Here is a 22458-nt window from a genome sequence, read left to right on the forward strand (position 1 = left end):
GATATTTATCTATTTTCAATCTGTTTCTGCATTTAGGTAAGAAGTTCTTTTCAGTACTCTGTTTTTTCTTTCTTTTTGATCTAGCAATCATCTCGAATCTTGCCAATGCTTGCTTAGGAAATAATTTGAATTGTCAAGTTTATTCTATGGTTCTGACTTTGTCACAATAAAAGATCATTTAATTTTAAGATTTGTTGATTTGCCAGAAGTTTGATGTTTCTACCAATGACATGGGGGAATTAATTAGGATTTTACAAACTACTGAACTTTGTGGACAAAGTGAACAAGTGAAAATAGTGATGCACTTAACATTAATAGTTATAACCAGAATTTACAAAAAACTAACTGTTACATTAAAAAATTTGAATGTTGTTAACAAGGCTTCCAGGATTCAGGTGTTGTATCATGAATGTATAAACTTTAGTCAATATATTCATGGCTCACTTCTCGCTTCCCTTCTCTTCATATAGCTTTTGAGTAACAAGATGATGAATATTTTGCTTTGTTTTCATAGTGATCTTTGTTTGTATGGTTTAAGAGAATAGATGGTACTAGATGCAGAAGAAAGCTGAAATCGTTACTCACTTTAAAAATATTTTAGATTAGAATTGAAATGGAACAATCCACTATCTCACAGGTTGGTACTAAGCAAATTAGTTTATTGCAGCAATTCATGTCTCTTGGAATTTGAATTCTCAAACAATGGCGTCTCATTTCCTCTCTACTTTATAAGTCTAGCGAGTTTCTCGACTCAAGCCACTACTTTGCGCAGAAACTATGGTTTGATGTTGTCTAAGATTATGGACAAACTGAAATTTCAGATTTGTTGATTTCTCAAAAAATTGATATTGATGGTAATGCCATACATGGTAGGTAATTTCTTGGATTAACATCGACAGCCACAAATTGTATTTTCAACTATTCAATTTACAATACAGATCTCTTAAAAATGGTTCCTTAGATTCAAAATTTCCATCAAAGATCTATCAGTAGGTCTCTCAAATTGTTCATTGCATCAATAAGCTCTAGAGTCTCTTCTTATAGTGATATTTTTTTTCCTAAAAGGGACATTAAATTAGTTCATTTGTATGGATTATAATTTTAGGATGATATATTTGTACGTCTTAATGTGAGAAAGATCCACAAGTGTTCTTTTCGACCTTGACAATTACTTCTGGTATTGACTTTAAAGTAAGTCTAAACTACAATATACACATGGGTCGGTATGCTCCAGTCACCACTATCACCTATGGATTCAAAAAGTTTTTCAGGTGGAATATCTATACTTTAGATATTCTGAATATCGATATTTTCTAAATAGCCGATATGCGTTAAAAGAGTACTACATAGTGTAACTTGCCATCTATTTAAATGTGATATGTAATTTCTTCACTTGACACTTACAATATCATCATGCTTGATATGTTGCTATATATATTTAAACAAATAGCATCAAGAAAATTTATATTTGGTTCAATGTTAAGATGTTTGTATGAATTTTCCTATCATTTTTAATATAGTCTCTATTAGCATGCTTAGTTTTGCATATGCTTTGTGAATTCCTCATACCAATATATAGGTTATGGATATGGAGACATTGTGAAAAAGACATATTCTGTATAGTCAAACAAATTAAGAGGCTATACAGAATAAGTGCAACCAAAGACCCCCTTGCATTGTCATTTTATAATATGCCTATGATTTTTGAAAGTTAGATCTTATGATGCTGCATCTTTTTCTAAAATGATGAGTTTAGGACTATAATGATTGTGTAATTCGATTCTCTTTTAAGCTTTTTTTCTGATCTACTGTAATTCAGTCTGTTAGATTAAATTGTGAGGCAGTTGTTTGCTTGCTTCATATACAATTTATTTGTGGGATTGCTCCACATTGGCTTAGTTTCAAAACATTGATTTATCATATTTGAAGGCTAATGAATTCAGAAAGGTCACGGATGATCATGTTCTGAGCAGATACAAAGAATCTTCAAGTCATTGTGAATGATTTTCTCGAATATGGAGTTTCCTTAAATGAATTGGAAGGGAAATCAATTGCTTCATGATGGTCGTCTTGGCTTTTTATAGTGGTTTGTAGATTTTTTATTGGCCAGCTTCATCGCAAGAATGATACTCTTGAAATAATATATAATATACAATATACAATTCAAACCATTCTGCCAACAAATCTTTCTATTGGTATAAATCCTAAATGTACAGTAGTGTTTTCTTAAAAAACAACACAGAATGATTTGGACTGAAAGAATTTATGATCCAGGAACAACATTGGACATGAGCATGTCCATTTATAATTTTTTAGATAGTTTATGACTTTATGTAGTCTTATAATAGAATTTCTCCATTTAAGCTAGAATTGGCAAGGTGGAATAAGAGTATGTGGTAATCTCTTAGGAGGTAGAGGATAGGAAACAGTGAAGCAATATTAAAGTTCATAGTAATTTTGAAGATTATTTGTTCACAACGATGTTCAAGTGTTGGATGGAACAAGTGATGTGGAGTAAGAATTGGATATGTCGCACAAAAGATGCTTAATTGTTTAATGGTGGTTCATTCTGATGATGAGTATAATTGCAGTTTGTATGAAAATGTTCAGTGAAAATAATTTTGCCTTTATTTTTATTTCACGAAGACTCTTTAGTTGAAAATCCCTTGATTTGGGTTGTAAAAGAGGCTTCTCATTGTTTTATATCATTGAATCGGTTGTTACAAATACATGTTAGTTCGAAAATAAATAAATAAATAATTTTTTCTTGAAACATCATTTTCTCAAATATTTTCTTAATGGTTAGATAACATATGGTAATATCACGAGGGTATATGGAGAATATGACATTGTTTCGTGATATTTGAAATATTAAGTATGCGTTTGACCATGTTTCATTGTGAAAATAGAAAAAAAATTAGTCTTTATTTCCAAAGTGAATAATGATATTTGAAAATTGAAGTTGTTATGAAGGAGGGGGGAATCCGCGCATCGCGCGGGTACGTATATTAGTTTTGATAATAATCATTATTATAAAATTTAAAGTTTCACATGTGAAAATTTGTGACAGCGTCCAAAATTTGATATTCTATAGTAATTTTTAAATATAAAAATATTGAAAAATAAATCTTGTTAACCTTGTTCTACTCTATACATGTATTACATATTCGAAAATTAGATCAATAGTATGACCTTTTCATTGAATCATATTATCTAGAAGGAAAAATTACATGGTAAAATGTCACGCCTCAAATCCTATTGGGGCGGACTGGCACTCGTAACCGAGGAGGTCCGGGAAAACCATCTCATAACCTTATACTTCCCATGCATACCTCTATGACAACCCAAAATTCGGACAGCATCATGTCGCATATAAAAGAAAATAATCACCTGTATAAGCTCGAGCACACATATATATGTATATACAATACTTGGTCGTTGGAGCCATCACGTCTATTGACAAAACACCACCTTGACTGTACATTAGGTCTACAAAGCCTCTAGACAATACACAGAGTTTAACTAAGGTCGGGACACACCCCGCCATATAACTAACTTCTATACAATACCAAAAGTGATTGGATATGACACGGAAAGCCCCGAAGCAAACTGGAGCTCACCAAAAGCAGCTAGATATCCTGGCTCCTACTTGTGCGGTGTATGGGCTGAGGTACCTGTGCCTGCAGCATGAAATGCAGGTCCCCCATGGGGACGTCAGTACGAAATATGTACTGAGTATGTAAAGCTGTAGATAATCACATATGATATAGGAGCTCAATAGAAATCAGAAACAAGTGAATAAATCGTAATAGGAGTGGACCACACTTACTAGAACTTGTGACAACCTGTACATTGTATTTATTCAATCACTTTACCTTCGTTCTTATCATCTTTGTAATCATTACTGTACTGTACTGTGACCATTAGGCTGCCTCCAGTACATATCAACTGGGATCGACCCATGCTAGGCTTATGCCCCTGGGATACCACCCATAAACATATAACTAGGGATCGACCCATGATAGGCTTATGCCCCTGGGATACCACCCGATAAGAGAGAACTTTCATCACTTAGTTCAATTAATCTTTGAGATTGTTATTTCGGTCGCCACCACATTTTTGATACTTTGAAATAATGATACATCAATAAGAGACATATAAATAGACCATCAATGCAATAACAATGAAGTAAGAACTCATTGGCATATCAATGAAACATTTTGGAGTCATTAATAGCACATGGATCTTGTTCAAGTAACCCGATACCTTCTGACATTCATTAGTGCAATAAACATGTAAGATTTGGAAAACAAGTAAGTATTGGAATGTCTTGACATCTTGTAGGGTGGGAACAAGTTCATTGGTAACGTAAGACATCATACAAAACCATTATGGATCACATGTTATTGAATAACTTTGGAAACTTTCTTAATAGAACAATTGTTCACTTTCACGCCAAAGATATGGTATAGAGTATGCTTTACATACCTGACTGTCAACCTTTAATATTAGTCCCAAATGGACTTCTCGTCTTTTCGGATTACTTATCTACAATGAACATATATAGCAATCTAGTATTAGCGACCAAACATCACAATTCAATTATTTGAATTCACCAAACTAGTGGTTAAGTAGTAAGCCTTAATTACACCATAAAGTAGGCCACCCAGTTTGTCCTGTACAAGGAGTTATGATCGTTTGAAGTTGACCCTAAAAATCTATTTTGAGAGGCTGAAGTAAAACGAGTATAAATCCTTACTCAGACGTTGGATTTGGATGAAACCAATTGCATTGGAAAGAAGACTCAAAGATCTTTCTTTTCATAGGTCGCAACTCTCCTAGTTCATTATATTAAGGGAGTTATGATCGTTCAAAGTTGACCCAAAAAATTAGCTGCCCTCAGTAGTTTGTGTGCAGGAAATTTTCCTGCACATTTACTATTCCCAATATCCCGGGCACCGTTTTATAGTTTCGAACGTGCTCGATTATATCCGAAACCTATCCATTTTTAGAAATCTTTATATCGTTGGAAAGCTTATTCAATAACCTTCGTATGGAACCATCGACGGGCAAATTTCGGTATAAATAAAATAAAATAAAATTAATTTCATATAAATAAGACCAATACAAGTACTTGAATACGCCAATACACGTACTTGAATACGGGGTGTTACATAAAATCCTATTTTGAGCCCAGACGGACCTTCTCACATTTATGTTCGAAGTAAGTTAGAAATAATCTCAAAAATATTTGGTCTTAATATTTTGTTCTCCATAAAGAAAATCCTAGAAACATAGTTTTCACAAGGGGTACTATTATTTTTTATCCTGCTTAATAAATTTTACTAATAAGACAACATGCAAAACATTTCAAGAGAATGAACATGAACAATTCACCAAAAATATGTCCAAAGGTTAAATCTTATGTCATTTACTTATTAGAAAAAAGTTTCAACCTTTCTAATTAGACAAATATCTCATGTCATCGAAGGTGCTCAAATTGCAACCGAACAAAAATGTATATCTTATTGACAAAATTAGAACTCAAATACATAATCTATCAAACATAAATTTTAACTTTTATTATCAAAGATATGGTGCAGTGAATGAGGCTAGTCCTCCATTAACCAAACATCTCGAATTCGAGCCCTGATTATGAAAAACTCCTTCATTTAACCCATAAAATATATATTTAAGATATTTTAAAATAATAAACTTATTTAATTAATCATAAATTCTACCTTATAAACAAAATTAAAACTTAAGAGCCAAGGAAAGCAATGGATAACATAAATTCTTCCCATCTAATTTTTCCAAGTTAGATAACCCAACCGGGTCGGATCCGAAACTGGACGCGGGTTCATATCCCTTAAGAGCCAAGCAAAGCAAAAGACCAAATATTGTGTTTGGTACGATGGAAAATGTTTTCTGAAAAGTGTTTTCCTATTTTTTCTTGTTTGGTTGCAATCCAAACATTTTCCACAACAATTCATTTTCTTCAATTTGAGGAAAAATGACTCCCCTCACTAGCCAAGGGAAGTCATTTTTCAGAAAATGACAAATATGACTTATGACCCTACCCCACCCCTCTTTCCCACCCCAACAACACTCGTATTCATATGACTAAAAAAATTTATATTTCTCAAAAATTTATATTACTCGAAAATATTTTTCACTGTGCTTTGCTTCAAATTTTCGCTGCTTGAAATAAAAAATAGTGAAACCTGAATTTTTCCCATTTTCAATGTTCGTTGAATATATTGTTATTTTTATATGCATAGAGGAAGACTTACATGTGTTACTTTTGCTAATTGCATATTTCATTTTGTCATCGATATAACCTGTTTCACGATATTGAATAAGCTTATCATTTCGTTATATTTTTATTGATTGTAGAATCTTGAGATTGTCCTGACAAAATATTAAAAAATGTCTTCTATATTTGCTAATTAATAGTTGCTTAAATTTAGTAATTGTAATATTTTCATATTCAATATTGATATTATTTATTATGCTTAAATTAGTTCAAATAAATTGTTGAGTTGCTAGAGATATACTAATTAACAATTAGTAATATTTTTTTAAAAAAAATATTTTTTCACTTACCAATCAAACACTGAAAATATTTTTTTAAAAACTAATCTCTCCTCACCCATCAAATACCATAAAATATTTTAAAAAAAATATTTTTCAGTCACCAACCAAATAGATAAAATAAGTACAAAACCGATTTCCAGGAAAACATTTTCCTACTTATTCAAATTCATACATTCGATCTCTTGGTGTTTTGACATTTTGACATTAGAAAAAACATGGCAGGTCGATATGGTTCATCGGCAAAGACGATGACGATGACGGTAACAAACACGCCGGCGAAAGATCTGGCATTAACAAATTGCGCCTACGTATCTCCTACAGATCTCAGAAACTTCCTTGTACCTGGATCCAAATTCGCATATGGCCTCCTCTCCGATGCTTTCGTTCTCACTCTTGCATATCCTTATTTATAATTAATTTTCAGTACTTATTCATTATTTACACATTTTATTAGTATCAATAGTAGTAGTGTTCAGGCCAACTTGTGTGCACCTTCATTAATTCCACTAGCAACACGTATCAGGTAACTATATCCACGAAGGCTAGGATAGATGGGAAGAAATCACCTAGTGTAACTTTGAAGAATGAATTGTACAAGTACTGAATTAAATAGGCTGATCATTGTTAGTTTGAAATTTGAGGCGTACTTGATTGTTGATTATTTATAATTTTCTATGCTTATTCATAATTTTAACATTTTATTAGTAAAAATAATGGTTGTGTTTAGGTCAGCTTGTGTACACTTCTGATTAATTCCACGGGATACCTTCCACTTTTCACTAGCAACACGTATCAGGTAACTATATCCACGACGGTTAGGATAGATGGGAAGAAATCACTTAGTGTAACTTTGAAGAGTGAATTGTACAGGTACTGAATTAAATAGACTGATCAATGTTAGTTTGAAATTTGAGGCGTACTTGATTGTTGATTATTTGAATCGTGCTAATACATAGATAAATGTTATCGAGCTGAGTGAACTTGTTGTTGGATCGTGCTAGCGGCGCTAGTATGTAAATGTTATAAACAGAAAGCTATTTTAATGGGAAAAAAAAATATGATTTGGATATTTAGGAGCAAGTTTTTAAGATACATAAGGCTGCTAATTTACTTGTTTAAAAACAAGAATATCGACTATTTTGGATAATTTTGTCTGTGGCAGTTTTTTTTGATAGCCGTGATGTCCAGGTCAGCTTGCGCGAGCCTTGACTAATTCCACGGATACCTGCTACCTCCAGCCAGCAGCAACATGTACAGTGCACTGGTAACTTCGTCCACCAAGGCTATTGGAGCTAGTTTTTAAATAATGGGGGAAAGTCTGCTAATTTACTTGTTTAGGAATCAGAATATTAACTATTTTGGATAATTTTGTCTATTACAGTTGCGTGTGTGTTCCATTCTCACTGAGGAAACTTCGATTTTCACTTGGCTATTTGGATGTGTAAATGCTCATCCAACTGCTTGCTCTTACATCCTGTTAAAGTAATGGTTTGATCTATTTATACAAATAGGCCTATTTAGGGAAACATATCTTTCATTTGGAAAGTAATCATACTAAAAGAAAAGGTAAGGCTTGAACCAGCATTGCTGGAAGCTGACTGATTTGATTCTTGAGTGTATTCCAGCACATTGGTCTCGAAATTTATGTGAGTCTGGCATAACTCTCAGTGAACTGTTGGCTAGTAGGGGCTTCCAAACGGTATACTTTGAAGTTGTCTTCCATTTCAGTTTTTATCTTCTTTTCTATTTATTGGAGAGATTTCTCCATTTCACCAGAGGAATAAATTTATATGTTCCACACTTCTAATAGGAAATACTGTGAAATAGAGAATGATAATGAGCAAATTCCGATAATCTTAAGGAGTTTGTAATCTCTTGTTTATTTTTCTGCGAAGTTTCTATTTCCTATTCTATTCATACTGCAGCATTTTAATGATCAAAGATAATGCGCTATGGTGTTGCCTTAACTGTGAAACACTGCCCACGATGCTATTCCTAATGGTCAACTTGGTCTTAATGCGATTCAAAGACGCTATGCCAAAGTTTCCACTGGAGATGCTATATCCGTTAGCAGGTTCGGTAGGACTGTTCAGATATTTTTGCTTACTGTGGTCTAATTTTTCAATAAAATCAGTTAGTTAATGCTTTCACGGTTCAAACTGCAGATTTGTTCCACCCGAGGACTTCAACCTTGCTTTGCTTACCCTTGACTTGGAATTCGTGAAAAAGGGGACCAAAGATGAGCAGGTGAACTGTCCTGTGTTTTTGTGTCTCAGCATAAGTTTTTTATATTCAACAATGTCTAGTGTGCCATGCAATGGCTCTAATCCCTTTGAAAGAGTTCGATTCTTCTTGTTAGAGAAGTCAAAAGTGAAAAGCGCAAAAAGTTCCAATGTCTCTTGGAGTGCTAGGCGCAAAGCGCAATTGAAGTGTGGGTTTTAGCGAGAAAAATACCAAGGGAGAAAATAAAAAATAGAAATGTAATGCAAGAAAATGTAACTATAGAAACGAATACAATAACTATTTGGACAAGGGAAAAGCTGGCCCGGACACCTCGGTTATCAAAAAAGAACTTATTTGGACAAAAGAATGAAAAACTGTATATATATGGTTTTGTAACCCCCCCCCAAAAAAAAAAAAATAAAAAATTGTGGGATGACACTGTGTATGTTGTTGTATTCGGTGTTGTGTCCTTGATGGCAGAACTCATTTGTGAAGGTGTACATTCCTTAACACATTGACTTCTACAATTTACACCAATGCGCTAATTAAGCGAGGCGAAACCTGGGGTCACCAAGCTTTAGGGATGCACTTTACGCGATCCTTAAACAACAGTTCTGGTGTTTGATTGATACATCTTTCAGCTCGCGTAGAAAGTCTGATGTTTAGATAGCATTCAGATCTTTTATGCATTATGGTTATATAATTATATCCATCTTATAGTTTTGCCGGTTTTGTTTTATGCTTAGGCATCAAGAGGACACTGGTCCAAACACTTCTGTTGCTGTAAAACATTGTAAGTTTACCAGATGTCTTTTTGTAGGTGGATGCAGTTTCTTTGGCCAATCAAGTTCGCAAAAGATTTGCCAATCAGGTGAAGGCTCTACCCCCCTGTCTCCTACTTAAATATTTCTGCTCTCAGTGGTTCTCGTGTTGTCTTATACCTGACAAAACTCATTGGGCAGCACATATGGTGTGGTTCTTCAAATCTGTGCTTTCAAGAATGATTTTCACATCAGTTTACTTCCTTTAGAATTTTGGAAGATAAGGCTGAATAGGAACCTTATTCCTGAAGTTGAACAATGAAAACTAAACATAGTCTATTTGTTTTATTTTTTCTCATAATCAATTTTATGTGATATGAATAAGCTCCCCTCATTGTGCTGACTATATTTGTCTATGAAATCATGCCATAGAGACTACTGAGAAAAATGATACACAGATAAATCAGCTGCTTGGCGGTACTTAATTCATTTTACAATTTACATGTCTATTATCTGCTTTACTAATCAAGATACATATGGAAGTGCCTTGGGTTGTCTGGTGGAATCAGTGTATGGAACCAATATGTAATAACAATATGACATGGGGTTTTCCTTGTAGCTGTTCAATTATATATTTGTCCCACATGTGGTGAGTAATTGCTTTTGAAGGGGTATATAGGTTCTGGACTACCCCAAGCGTTACAATTTCGATTGAACGTTCATATCGTTTCACATGGTATTAAAGTCAACCTTTAGAAAACGAATTTCAGCACTGGTCGACACATATTGGCACTGGAGTAGTCTTTGATCCCTCATTTTCTTTTTATGCACCATGTAGTTTCTGTTTGTAGTGATAGAGGATTGGGTGTCTTTTGGAGAGAACCATGTATTCTAGGTTTCTCCTCTTTGGTATACCAATTGTTTAAGGCCGAGTTGGCCTTCTTGTTAATCTTTTACTTGATAAAAAATAAATAAATAAAAACAAACCTTAAGCCAGATATGCCCCGTAAGTAAAGATGTTCACAGGTTTAAGCTTCCTTCCTTCCTTTCTTAAGTCTTGTGGCCAGTCAAACACGATCACATAAATTGGGACGGAGGGAGTACTATGTTAGAAGATGATATAGAGTGGCTGTTCTAACCTCTTACTTGCAGGTTTACCACTTAAGCTGCTGTAGATGTTCCAAGTCTAGGTCCGATGAAAGTAACGTATGTATGGATTACCTATGCAGATTATGACAACTGGGCAAAGGGTGACATTTGAGTATCATGGCATAGGTTATATATTCACCGTGAATCAAGCTACTGTGGAGGGGCAAGAAAAATCTAATATTGAACGAGGGATGGTTTCAGCTGACACGTACATTATATTTGAAGCCGCAAACTCAAGCGGAATAAAGGTTACTTCTGTCTTTAAATAATGTACTAGTGCTTAAAAGTTGCCGAAGAATTCCTTTATGTATATTGGATTTCCTTTAAAATTTAATTCTTGCTGCAACTGACTTCAATACAGATTGTCAACCAGCGGGAAGCTGCTAGCAGCAGCATCTTTAGGCAGAAAGAATTCAATCTTCAGTCATTGGGTATAGGTGGTCTGGGTGCAGAGTTTTCTGATATTTTTCGAAGAGCTTTTGCTTCCAGGGTTTTCCCTCCACATGTGACAAGCAAGTATGGAGAGTTGTTGCTGAACAACAAAAATTCCTTCTGTTTTTGTGATAACACAAGTCTATTTCTTGAAGATATAATGTAGTAAAATAACTTATTCACTTGACATTGGCTTTGGGATGAACTGCTTTCAGGCTTGGTATCAAGCATGTTAAGGGGATGCTGCTCTTTGGACCTCCTGGTACAGGAAAGACTCTAATGGCTCGGCAGATTGGAAAAATGCTAAATGGAAAGGAACCTAAGGTAGGTCCATCAAAGCTCTAGTGATTAGTTCTTTCGATGTTATCGTTGTTGTTCTGGAAGTTACCGGGTTGTAAAAGCAAAATGACATGTTCAGTGTTATCGTTGTTTTGATAGTAGTTCTGGAACTGGAACTAGTTCTTTTGATGTTGTCGTTGTTTCTAGAAATTAGTTCTTTGGATGTTTCGATGTTATCCTTGTCAATCTCTTCAGACTTCACATAGAATAAATCTATCTTGCTCGGACTCGTCAAAAATGTTAATGGGTGTGTGTTGGATTCGCCAAAAATAGTCTATTTTTGAAGAATCTGACATGGGTGCGGCACTGAAAGTGAAGAGTCGTGCAACTTAGGAAGAAATACATTTCTTAATGCCTTTATTCCTCAAAAATGAAGAAGCAATGTGGTTGGTTATTTTTTTGTGACATCCTTTTATTTTCCAAGTCAAATTTCCTCTTTGCCAAGTATGTGATCATAGTTGAAGACTCCGCTCAATATGCCTATCAAGTTATATATCTTTTACATTTCAAAATTAAAGGGCAACCAGGTGCACTAAAGCTCCCGCTATCTGCAGGGTCCGGGGAAGGGCCCCACCACGGGGGTGTATTGTATGCAACCTTGTAATTTCAAAATTATTTTGAAAAATATGAAATGGCTTTTTTCTTCAAATTAATTGATTTGAATTACTTCAACATTTCGATACAAATCAGTACTTGTAATTTCAGCTTGCTGCTGCTCTCATCACCTTGGCTTTACACAGTTATCCCTTTAAGTTGTGCAGTAGGAGTGTAGCATTCCTTTCACATTACAATAAAGTATTCTCTTAAGGTCGCTAGTCAAAATCATTAGATCTATCTTAAATACTCATAATCTTTTACATTCCTGGTACCTAGGAAATGCATTTTTGATCTACTTTAGAGTGGAGCAATGTAAGTGGTTCACAATTTCTCTTTATACAAACTAAATTCCCTATGTTGTGCATTGAAGAAACTTTTACACATGCATTTTGCAACTTATTGTGGAAAAATAGGATCGGGCAATTGGTTCCTGCGTTTATTAACAGCAAATGATGCTTAGCGTGACCAGAATACAAAGATGGTAACAAGCTTTCGAAAGTCATGACCTTATTAAGAAAGTGGTGTGGGGATTAATGCACCTGGCCTCGAATTAAAAGCTTTGGTTTTGCTTTTCGTTTCATGGATAATTCCTGGCTTTTATGTCTCAGAGTTTTAAATGAATGAACACTACTTGTCTTTTGAAACTGGTTATGTTGAAATGAGTACTACGTATCTTTAACTTCTCCCAAATTTCAATCCAAAAAAAAAGCTTATAAAAAAAAATAAAAAATTCCCAGGAAGGTTTATATTATGATAGGTATTTCATTACTTGTCACTTCTGAGTTCATCAGTTCTACATCTAATACCAAGTTCTATAGTTCCAATTTTGTTCTTGAGTTCATTCGATAGTCAGTAGCATCTATTGTGTAGTTTCCTTCGCACTTGGCTGCAATCACCTGCAACTAAAGATGAGAAACTATTAAGTCTGTTGCATATTTCCATGTGAAGATATGTGTTCTTTTATTTCCCTTTTTCTTTTTATACATAGAACAGTTTCTATTTTCTTTACAATGCTATCGGCTTACTTAAATAGCTTCGTTGTAGAGCTTATCATATATATTTTTTTTAAATAGGGAAAGCCTATCATATATTTACAAAACCGTTTAAGCAATATTTGTTATTTGTCTTTGTGTTCGTCATGCAACCTTGATTGTCTATCTGATTCTTGATTTTCCCTGTTGGTGAATGTAAAATGTAGATTGTCAATGGACCTGAAGTGTTAAGCAAGTTTGTCGGTGAAACTGAAAAAAATGTGAGGGATTTGTTTGCTGATGCTGAGCAAGATCAAAGAACCAAAGGTAAGGATCTATCATGGCAAGGAATATTTTGAGTTTAAACTTGGTTACTTTAATCCCACATTTTTATCTTTCCAGGTGACCAAAGTGAACTGCATGTTATCATTTTTGATGAGATTGATGCAATCTGTAAGGTGGGACATCATGAAATCAAGAATTTTGATTTTTTGAGATTATTACTCATGTTGTTATCATATCTCATGTGGTTGATTCTGTAGATTTAGTTTCTCAATATGATGCTTTTGTTATGCAGTCTAGAGGATCAACTAGAGATGGAACTGGTGTGCACGATAGCATTGTTAACCAGCTCCTCACCAAGGTATGTGCAACAATTTTTAATCATGTTCACAGCGATTAGAGTGGCTATATGACAACTGTAGAATGCTTTTATCTGTTATTGATTCAAGCTGGTTGATTGTTTCTTGTTATTTAGATAGATGGTGTGGAATCTCTGAATAATGTTTTGCTCATTGGAATGACAAATAGGAAAGATCTGCTTGACGAAGCACTTATGAGGTAATGACAGTCTCTGTTATCATTTCTGTCTTATTGTTTAAGTTGATAAAAGTCTGTTTGTTCTAGTATCTCTTTGGTGATTAAGTAAATATTTCATGGTGCATTATCAAAGTACTACCATTTTTATAGGCCAGGACGACTAGAAGTCCAAGTGGAGATAAGCCTTCCTGATGAAAATGGTCGACTACAAATTCTCCAGATTCATACAAATAAGATGAAAGAGAATTCTTTTCTTTCTCCTGATGTGGACTTGCAAGAACTTGGTAAGTAGTCGCCACAAGTAGCATGTTATGCTGGTTTTTGTTGTATGGTTCTTTTACAGTACACCATGATAGTAATAATTCCCGTTACGTCCTTTATTTAAATTGATTTTTTATCAAGTCAGGCATAATATAACTAATTATAAGTGTGTTCTCTCTAACCACTTAAATCTTTGAAATGAGATAGTCACACATTTCAACATGGTACCGGAGCATGCAAAGAGGTCTTGCCAAAAATGCAAAAGATACTTCCACGTGTTTGGCCATGAAAATGAATTAGACCAACACCTGAGGGGCATGTTGAGAATAATATAATTAATTAATAATGTGTTCTCTGTAACAACTTCAGCTATCATGTACTTCAATAAATCCAAAGATATAATGTTGAACTGAAGGTTTTCCCAGTCACTTCTGAGAGTAACTCTTCGTAACTTTGCTTAGTCTACTAACCTACACTGGTTATATAGAATTCTCAGAGTTTTTCACCCCCATTTTCCATTGTGTGCAGCCGCGCGAACAAAAAATTATAGTGGTGCCGAGCTTGAAGGTGTAGTCAAAAGTGCAGTATCTTATGCATTGAACAGGCAACTAAGCATGGATGATCTTACCAAACCAGTGGACGAGGAGAGTATAAAAGTCACTATGGATGACTTTTTGCATGCCCTTAATGAAGTAAGGCCTGCATTTGGTGCTTCCACTGATGACCTTGAACGGTGCAGGTTGGTTTTCCTGTTCTTAGTGTACAACTGAGCGTTACTATTCCCTGAAACTGTGAAGTCAAAATGTATTTCCAAAATTGGACTATCTTATTTTTTTAGCCAAGGTGGAAATCTCATCAAATGCTTGTAGGATTTTCGGGCTTGAAGAAAAGACTAGTAGTGTTACTGATTTTATGTTCTTAATAAACTTTGGAGGGACAAGTTATATGAAGTTGCAAAGTAGATCAACTCTAGAACAACTGTATTCCTTCAGTCACATGAAAAAACTTTAGTAAAAAATTTTCCCCGAGGAAGGGAAATACTAGGTTGATATTAAATGCATTTTCTCCTGTGTATTAATTGGTGGAGGTCAGTAACTTAATGTTCAATAGTTAGTAGAAGTATGTGTGCTATTGGCAGCCTAAGTGAAGAAACTTGTCCGTCGAAGCTTGGATAAGCTAGGAAATGACAGCTAGATATTGAATAAAATCGTCAGTACTAGAGTGTAGGTTAAGTGCCATAGAACTTTGCTTAGTTTGCTACATGAAGGTGACTTTACGACTCTAAACAATTTTCAGACTTAATGGCATTGTGGATTGTGGTGATCGACATCAACACATTTACAGAAGAACTATGCTATTGGCAGAACAAGTTAAAGTCAGCAGGGGGAGCCCCCTTATTACTTGTCTTCTGGAAGGCCCAAGTGGAAGGTAGAAGCTTGTGTTATTCTTTTCTTTTTTTTCATTTATCTTGAGTCTTTTCTTTCCATGAACAGTGGCAAGACTGCAATGGCAGCAACAGTTGGAATTCAAAGTGATTTTCCCTATGTCAAGATAGTAAGTTTATTAAACTATTGGGATCTCAGACATTTTCTATAGATTAATCTTAAATGCTCACTGTTAACCCATCTCTTATTGCCTCTTTCCCCCTTGAATTGTTAGATTTCTGCTGAAACTATGATTGGGCTCAGCGAAAGTAGCAAATGTTCTCAGATTGTCAAGGTACAGATTTTAAACTTGTGCTTTACTTTAGTATGATCAGCTGGAATACACCCACATAATTTATATTTGCGTTGATTGACCATGTCTTGTGATAATATTTGGTAGGTATTTGAGGATGCATACAAGTCACCACTTAGTATAGTTGTCCTTGATGGGATTGAAAGGTAATTTTCCTGATAAATAGCCTTCAAATGCATTAATTTGTGTTTACCACACATGTATCTGTACAGACGTGTGGAACATGTTGCAATAAATAGCATTTAAGTGCATTATTATCTGCTTATCATGCAACCCCTGCAGACTTCTGGAATATGTTGCAATTGGCCCTCGATTTTCAAATTTGATTTCTCAAACGCTGATGGTGCTCCTTAAACGGCTTCCTCCAAAGGTATTTCTTCATAATTGCTCAGGATTGCATCAAGATGCTCATTTGATACTCATAATTGCCTGTTTGCTTCTTTTACCACCTCCTCTGTGTGTGGGGTTTGGGAGGCGGTTCATGAACATGTATAAGATAAGGGTATTGAAGCAAAGGAAGGAAAGAAATGTGTAAGAGGTTTTCTGGGACTTGCTTCTGTAGTAATTCTTGAAAGAAATGTGATTCCTGACCCCTTTATCTCCTCCCCGCTGAGGCCTTGGTGCCCCTGTATATTTCCTTTGGAATATGAGATTGTGACTACTGTACATGTGTGTGCTCCTCTTAGCCATGTCAATCTTTTTGTTTCAAGGAGGTTGGGTAAACCTTTATCAAAAGAAAGTATGTAAAAAAGTATTGACAGCATGCATTTTTAAAGATGATCTGTCTCCAGAAATTTGCTCTCATTACACAAATCTGTACATTAGCAATTTGTCTCCCAGCCAAAACCAAAATTAGGATTTTTGTACTAATAAATAAGAGCTCTTGATACATGACCAATTCATGCATAATAAATGCCTGTAAACTGAAAACCAAACCAATTTTAAATCTACATGACTTGTAAAGTGTTTTTTTAGTTGGGTCGGAAGGGAGGGAGGAGTGAGGGGCAAAACTTTCTCCTGTTTCATCTCGAACTGGTGAAATTGTCTGGTTCTTTTGCTCCACTAGAAGGAAAAGTACAGATAAATTAGCTGTGGAGAAAAAAGTTAGAACACCCAAGATGCGGGGGATGACTTTTGTTTTGTTATGATCTGGATTTCATTACATTGTTGTTGGCTATGCAACTGCTTTTTTCTGATGATCCTCTTGACTGGTTTCACTTTACAGGGTAAAAAGATTCTTGTGATTGGAACTACTAGTGAAGTCGGTTTCTTGGACTCAGTGGGCCTTTGTGATAATTTCTCAGTCACATACCACGTTCCAACACTGAAGACAGAAGATGCCAAGAAGGTAAGAGGGCATCCAAACTGCCACGGTTTTGATTTTTCATGGAAGTCCCTTCTCCAGTTGAATAACTCCCAAAATAGGCAGTCATGTGTTGAATCGAACAAGAAATTTCATATAAATTCTTAAGGCAGATGTCATATGACCAGAGTATTTCTTGAAAGAAAAAAAGGAAGAAATTCTACTTTTGTAGAGCAGTTAGGTGCAGCAAAGATTAACTAGGAATTTGAATTAGGTATTCCCAGATAAAGTAGTGCAGTGTTAATGGCTGATAAACTCCTTTACACAGATTTCACATTCCACTAGACCAAGATCATCATAGCAAGAGGCTTACTGAACACTAGCTTGTGAACTCTGTTACACAAAACAGTGGCTTTTGTCATTGATGCCATTTAATTTGTCAATATATCATATCTATTCCACTCTTGAGGATCCATTTTGCTTTTTGACTGATTTAAAAAGAACGGAGCAAATGAGCTAGTGATTTGAGAAACTTTTGCATCAGTCTCTCATTATACTAGACTTTCTCAATTCTAATTCATTGATGCAATTACTGGAGATTCCCAACCTAATGTCATTCTGTTAATATATTAATTACCTCTAGTATTGATGTTTTGATGTTCTTTGCAGGTGTTGCAACAACTTAATGTCTTTTCAAGCGAGGACGTTGATTCTGCTGCTGAGGCATTAAATGACGTAAGTTTCAAAGCTCTGCTCCCTGTCTTTCTGACCAGCATGTTGTTATGCATGCCTTTTCCCCATACCAGCTGTTTCTCATCGCTTTCTGATATTGGTGATCCGCTTTAGAAATTAAAATTTCAGGCACATTCCGTGGAATTGATTGATTGCTCTTGTTTTGTGTTGTCTTGTGATAGATGCCCATCAAGAAACTATACATGGTCGTTGAAATGGCTGCTCAGGGTGAACATGGCGGGACAGCAGAAGCCATCTATTCTGGCAAAGAGAAGATCAATATCTCACATTTCTATGATTGCCTTCAAGATATTGTTCGATATTGAGTGCATGATCTCAAGTAATTTAAGTAGGAACCGTTGATTTCTTGCGAGTCCTTTATATTTTTCCGCTGCCGCTTTTTTCGCGCGCACCCATTGGTGAGGTTCTTCTATTTTGGAAGCTCAGTACTGTAATTGGCGACGTAGGTAGTATTTGTAAGAGTTAATTTGAAACTTCAATTGCTTTCTAATTTTTGGTACTATCCTTTTCTTTCCTTTGTTGTAACCAGTTAGTGTTGAGTCCACTTTGCATCTTAGTCCGAATATATAATAGTTTGAGAGAAGTTTGTTGCTTCAAAGTTGAAACCGTAAAATTATCTTTTTCTTCCTTGTTGCAGATATGATTTTTCTGGCTTTAAAATTTTGCTTTTCATGTCTGTAAATAAATGACTGGAAGTTAGACGCACTGAATTGTTTTAAGCAAATAGTCTTCGTTGTATTTCTAGCTAAAGATTTTGAGTACATTCGTATATATCATAATTTTAAGTTCAATGGTTAAAAACATAATTAATTTCTCACTTTTTCATGAGTTTTATGCTACAATTATTAGGGGTCGTTTGGTGTGAGTTGTTAAAGCAAATAATTTCGAGATAAAATAATAATTTCGAGATAAAAATTTTTAATGCATGTATGGTTGGCAATAGTCGGGATAACTTATCTCGGAAATAATAAATCGTATCGGGGTTAGTTATCCACACAATTGGTGGGATAACAATCTCACCATAATTTATCTTTGGGATAAATTTATAAAAGGATAAAATTATTCCTACCTATATTCATGCATGGGCCACTTTATGTATGTATGTGCATAATTAATTAATGGCCAAACCCATCGACAGCCCCCTCAACTTGGAACGATCTTTCACTTTGGCACCTCAAGTGAATAGTATTTATTTTAGGCACCTAAATTAGCCATCAACTATGTCATTTTGACACTTTTTTACAATCAGCTGATTTTATCAAGTGTGTGTAATACATACGTTTGCTGACATGGTGTACGACCAATTAACAAACGACATGTGGCGTTCTTTTGTAAAATAATAATTTTAAATAAATTAGAATTTAGAAAATCAATTTTTAAATAGCTGACTTAAATTTTAAATAAAAAATCATTAAATAAATAACCCACCCCCCAATATCAGCTTCTGCAAGTACCCCCACCTCACCACCACCCCAAGATTGCCTTCTCCAAATACTCTAACCTTTGCTGCAACACTCCCCCTCCCCTCCTACTACCACCCACAAATTAATGCTGCAGCAACACAGCCCTCCACCTCAATTATCTTCTCCAATACCTTATTACGAAAATTATTTTCTTCAAAACTTCTTCAAATTTCTTCGTTGACGATGGTCATAACTGAATGCAATAGCAAAATCATCATGGTGGCGTCACTTTTCTCTTTTGCTTTGTTCAAAATATAGTAAATAAAAACGACATACCCATAAATGGGGTCTCTGAAAAGTGTCTACAACATTATTCTTCACTAATCAATTTGGATCGGAAAATTCATTACGGGTTTTCATTGAAATTTTTAGCTTTGAAGAATGAGGTGTCGGAGAAATTAAATTTTTTTGTAATTGGTGTTGCCCATCTCTGCCTTGCCAATGAATTCACCATTAATGACCAAGAAAAAAACTTTCAATGTTGAAATATCTACCAAAAAATAATAATGAACAAAATGGTAAAAAAAAAAAAAAAAGAATGAGGCTTCGGAGAAATTGAAACTTTTTGTAAAAGGTGTTGCTCATCTCTTCCTTGCCATTGAATTCACCATTGATGACTAAGAAAAAAACTTTCAATGTTAAAATATCAACCCAAAAATAGTAATGAACAAAGTGGTCAAAAAAAAATTAAGAAAAGTATAGTTTTTTAATTTTTCCTGGATAAATAAGAAGCTTCACGCGCTCATGGCGAGTGTGTAACACTCGCCATGTCATGTCAGTGAAAAATGTCAAAATGACACACTTATAGCTACTTGAGGTGCCAAAAGTGAACAACGTTCACTTGAGGTTGTCACACCTCTTTTTCGTACTCCAAAGAAGATTATGATTTTAAGTTCGAAAGGATTTTATTAATTAAAGTGACAAAAGAAAACGATTGTTTCGAAAAAGAATTATTTATATTTTTTTTTATTCAGAGTCGCCACTTGACATAATCCGGTGTGCCAAGTCACCTTTGAAAGATCCTTTTCAAAACGATTTGACTCTTTAAAATTGGTTTGCGAATAGAGATCCTGGTTAAGGAATTCTGTTGTCCGAGGGAAAGGTGTTAGGCACCCCTCGATCCCGTGGTTAGACCACGATCACTTGGTAGAATAAATTGGCTTATTTGACACTACGATGTACAAACCACACAAAAACACGTAAAACAATCAAACCAACAAACAAAACAAAACGAATAAAAATATAGTGTCCAGTCTGAGTTATACTGTCCCGAAATAGAAAAATAGGAAAATGTAAATCCTATTCTAAACTAATCCTAGACTAAGCTCTAATGCCTCACCCGATGCCTCGGGCCTTCATCACAAACATCCTCCTAGTATAAAATACTTCGGGGTATTCCTCGGATAAAATAATACAAGTACCTCGGGGCATTCCCCGGCCAAATGAGTACAATTGAATCAAGTACGATAAACTAGAAAATATTCACCACACATTCAAATTTTCAACATTCAACGATATCTCTAAATTCGCCTACCCAAACCTAGCTTTGCCTATTAAGGTCTCGGCCTAAAATATGCTCCTATCGAGTTCACAAACATTCTGAATTAAACAAAACAACAATAAACAAAATTTAAAATAAATTCACCCTTTTTTATCAATTTCTCAATCCCACCGCAAACAACCAATTTCAATTCTCAAACGAGATACCATTTCACCAAACCATAATCAAGCAAACCAACCATGAGTCAAAATAAACACCCATTCATCACCAACAAGGACCCAATAACACAATATTCAATCCAACACCAAATATAATAAACAATGAAATAAAAAGAGAAAGAGAGTAGAATTGGACCTTAATTTGAAGCTTTCAAACTCAATGTTATTCGAATAAAGAGAGTCCGCGCCCGGAAACCTCGAGCCGAACCTTAACACCAACAATCCAACTCGACAAATAATGACCCGTTCACCGTCACTTTTCACGGCGTTACTGTTCACCGCTACTGTTCATCATACTGTTCACCGGCACTGTTCATCATACTGTTCACCCGTTACTGTTCATCAAATCTTTTTTTTTTTTTGCGATTCTCTCTTTCTCTCCCTCAATTTTTGTTCTTGGGAGGAAGATCGATGGGTGGAGAATTGTTGTTGTTGTGTGTGTGGATTGTTATCTTGCTCTCCAAGATGGAAGAAAAATGGAGGATTTTTTTTTTATGGGGAAGATTATTTTGTGATTGTTGTTATTGTGGAGAAGATGATGATCAAAGAATGAACCTCTCTTTTCTCCTGTTAGAAATTTCCTTTTTATATTTTTTATTTGTTTTTTCTTTTTCTTTATTTATTATCCTATGTGGAAGCATATAATTGGTGGCTTGTGGGAATAAGTGTGTGGCATGTGGAAAGATAAGGGTGGCGTGTGGAAAAATGAGTAGGGCGTGTGCCTTTTGCATGTATCCAATGAAAAATGGAAAGTGAGGTGTTGAGGTGGCATAGTGAGGTGGCAAAGATGCTATGTATTTAATTATTTTCAATTCTTTCTTTTTTTTGGGGGGGGGGGGGATTATCAATTAAACAAAAGCATGGTAAGGTGAATAAAATAAAAATAAAAATTTTAAAAAATAAAATGAAATAAAAATAATTAAAATATTTTCGAGAAATAACAAAATTACGTGTCTACATCATGCCCCCTTTGGATGTAAACACATGGTGTTTTCATACAAAGTAGTAGACAACGAGACAGAATTTTGTCCTGACCTTAATTCAAAAGCACGGAGCACGAGGAAGGAGGAAAACCAGGTCTTGACTTGGGACATCCTACCTACCCAAGTTATGAGGGAATCGAGTGACAGTTATCTCAAAGGATTGGAAGGAGATGGACTATGCCGAGTTGGAGAGTCGAGTGAGGTCCCATCGAGGTTCCGCTCCACGGCTCTGTTATTACATCAAAAAAATAAAATTTACAAGTTAAAAACATAAATGAAATTACAAAATTCTATCTACGCAGCTTCTGTTGGACTTTTGACTTGAGTTTCATCACCCTATTCTTCAGGCGG

At 35.0% G+C, this 22458-nt stretch overlaps 1 protein-coding gene across 1 annotated transcript; it reads left to right on the plus strand.

Annotated features, from left to right (window-relative positions):
• The first annotated feature begins 6726 nt into the window (after positions 1-6726).
• On the plus strand, positions 6727-18555 carry LOC107872783 (vesicle-fusing ATPase). Its single transcript, XM_016719385.2, has 21 exons — positions 6727-6994; positions 8576-8671; positions 8763-8844; positions 9641-9691; positions 10811-10978; positions 11092-11246; positions 11378-11486; positions 13297-13396; positions 13472-13527; positions 13647-13712; positions 13827-13909; positions 14039-14172; positions 14678-14888; positions 15446-15577; positions 15643-15703; positions 15809-15868; positions 15974-16032; positions 16169-16256; positions 17112-17234; positions 17859-17924; positions 18104-18555. The coding sequence occupies exons 1-21, from the start codon at positions 6813-6815 to the stop codon at positions 18245-18247; spliced, it is 2226 nt and encodes a 741-aa protein (XP_016574871.1). The 5' UTR covers positions 6727-6812; the 3' UTR covers positions 18248-18555.
• The last annotated feature ends 3903 nt before the right edge of the window (positions 18556-22458 follow it).

Source organism: Capsicum annuum, chromosome 6, assembly GCF_002878395.1.
Source record: "Capsicum annuum cultivar UCD-10X-F1 chromosome 6, UCD10Xv1.1, whole genome shotgun sequence".
Lineage (NCBI taxonomy): Eukaryota > Viridiplantae > Streptophyta > Magnoliopsida > Solanales > Solanaceae > Capsicum > Capsicum annuum.

Bases quoted from the DNA above. Each gene is read 5' to 3' on its own strand.
- LOC107872783 (XM_016719385.2), top strand. From the start codon at position 6,813: ATGGCAGGTCGATATGGTTCATCGGCAAAGACGATGACGATGACGGTA. The intron at 13,910-14,038 runs GTAATGACAGTC...CCATTTTTATAG, and splicing joins CTTGACGAAGCACTTATGAG to GCCAGGACGACTAGAAGTCC. The intron at 15,578-15,642 runs GTAGAAGCTTGT...TTCCATGAACAG, and splicing joins CTGGAAGGCCCAAGTGGAAG to TGGCAAGACTGCAATGGCAG.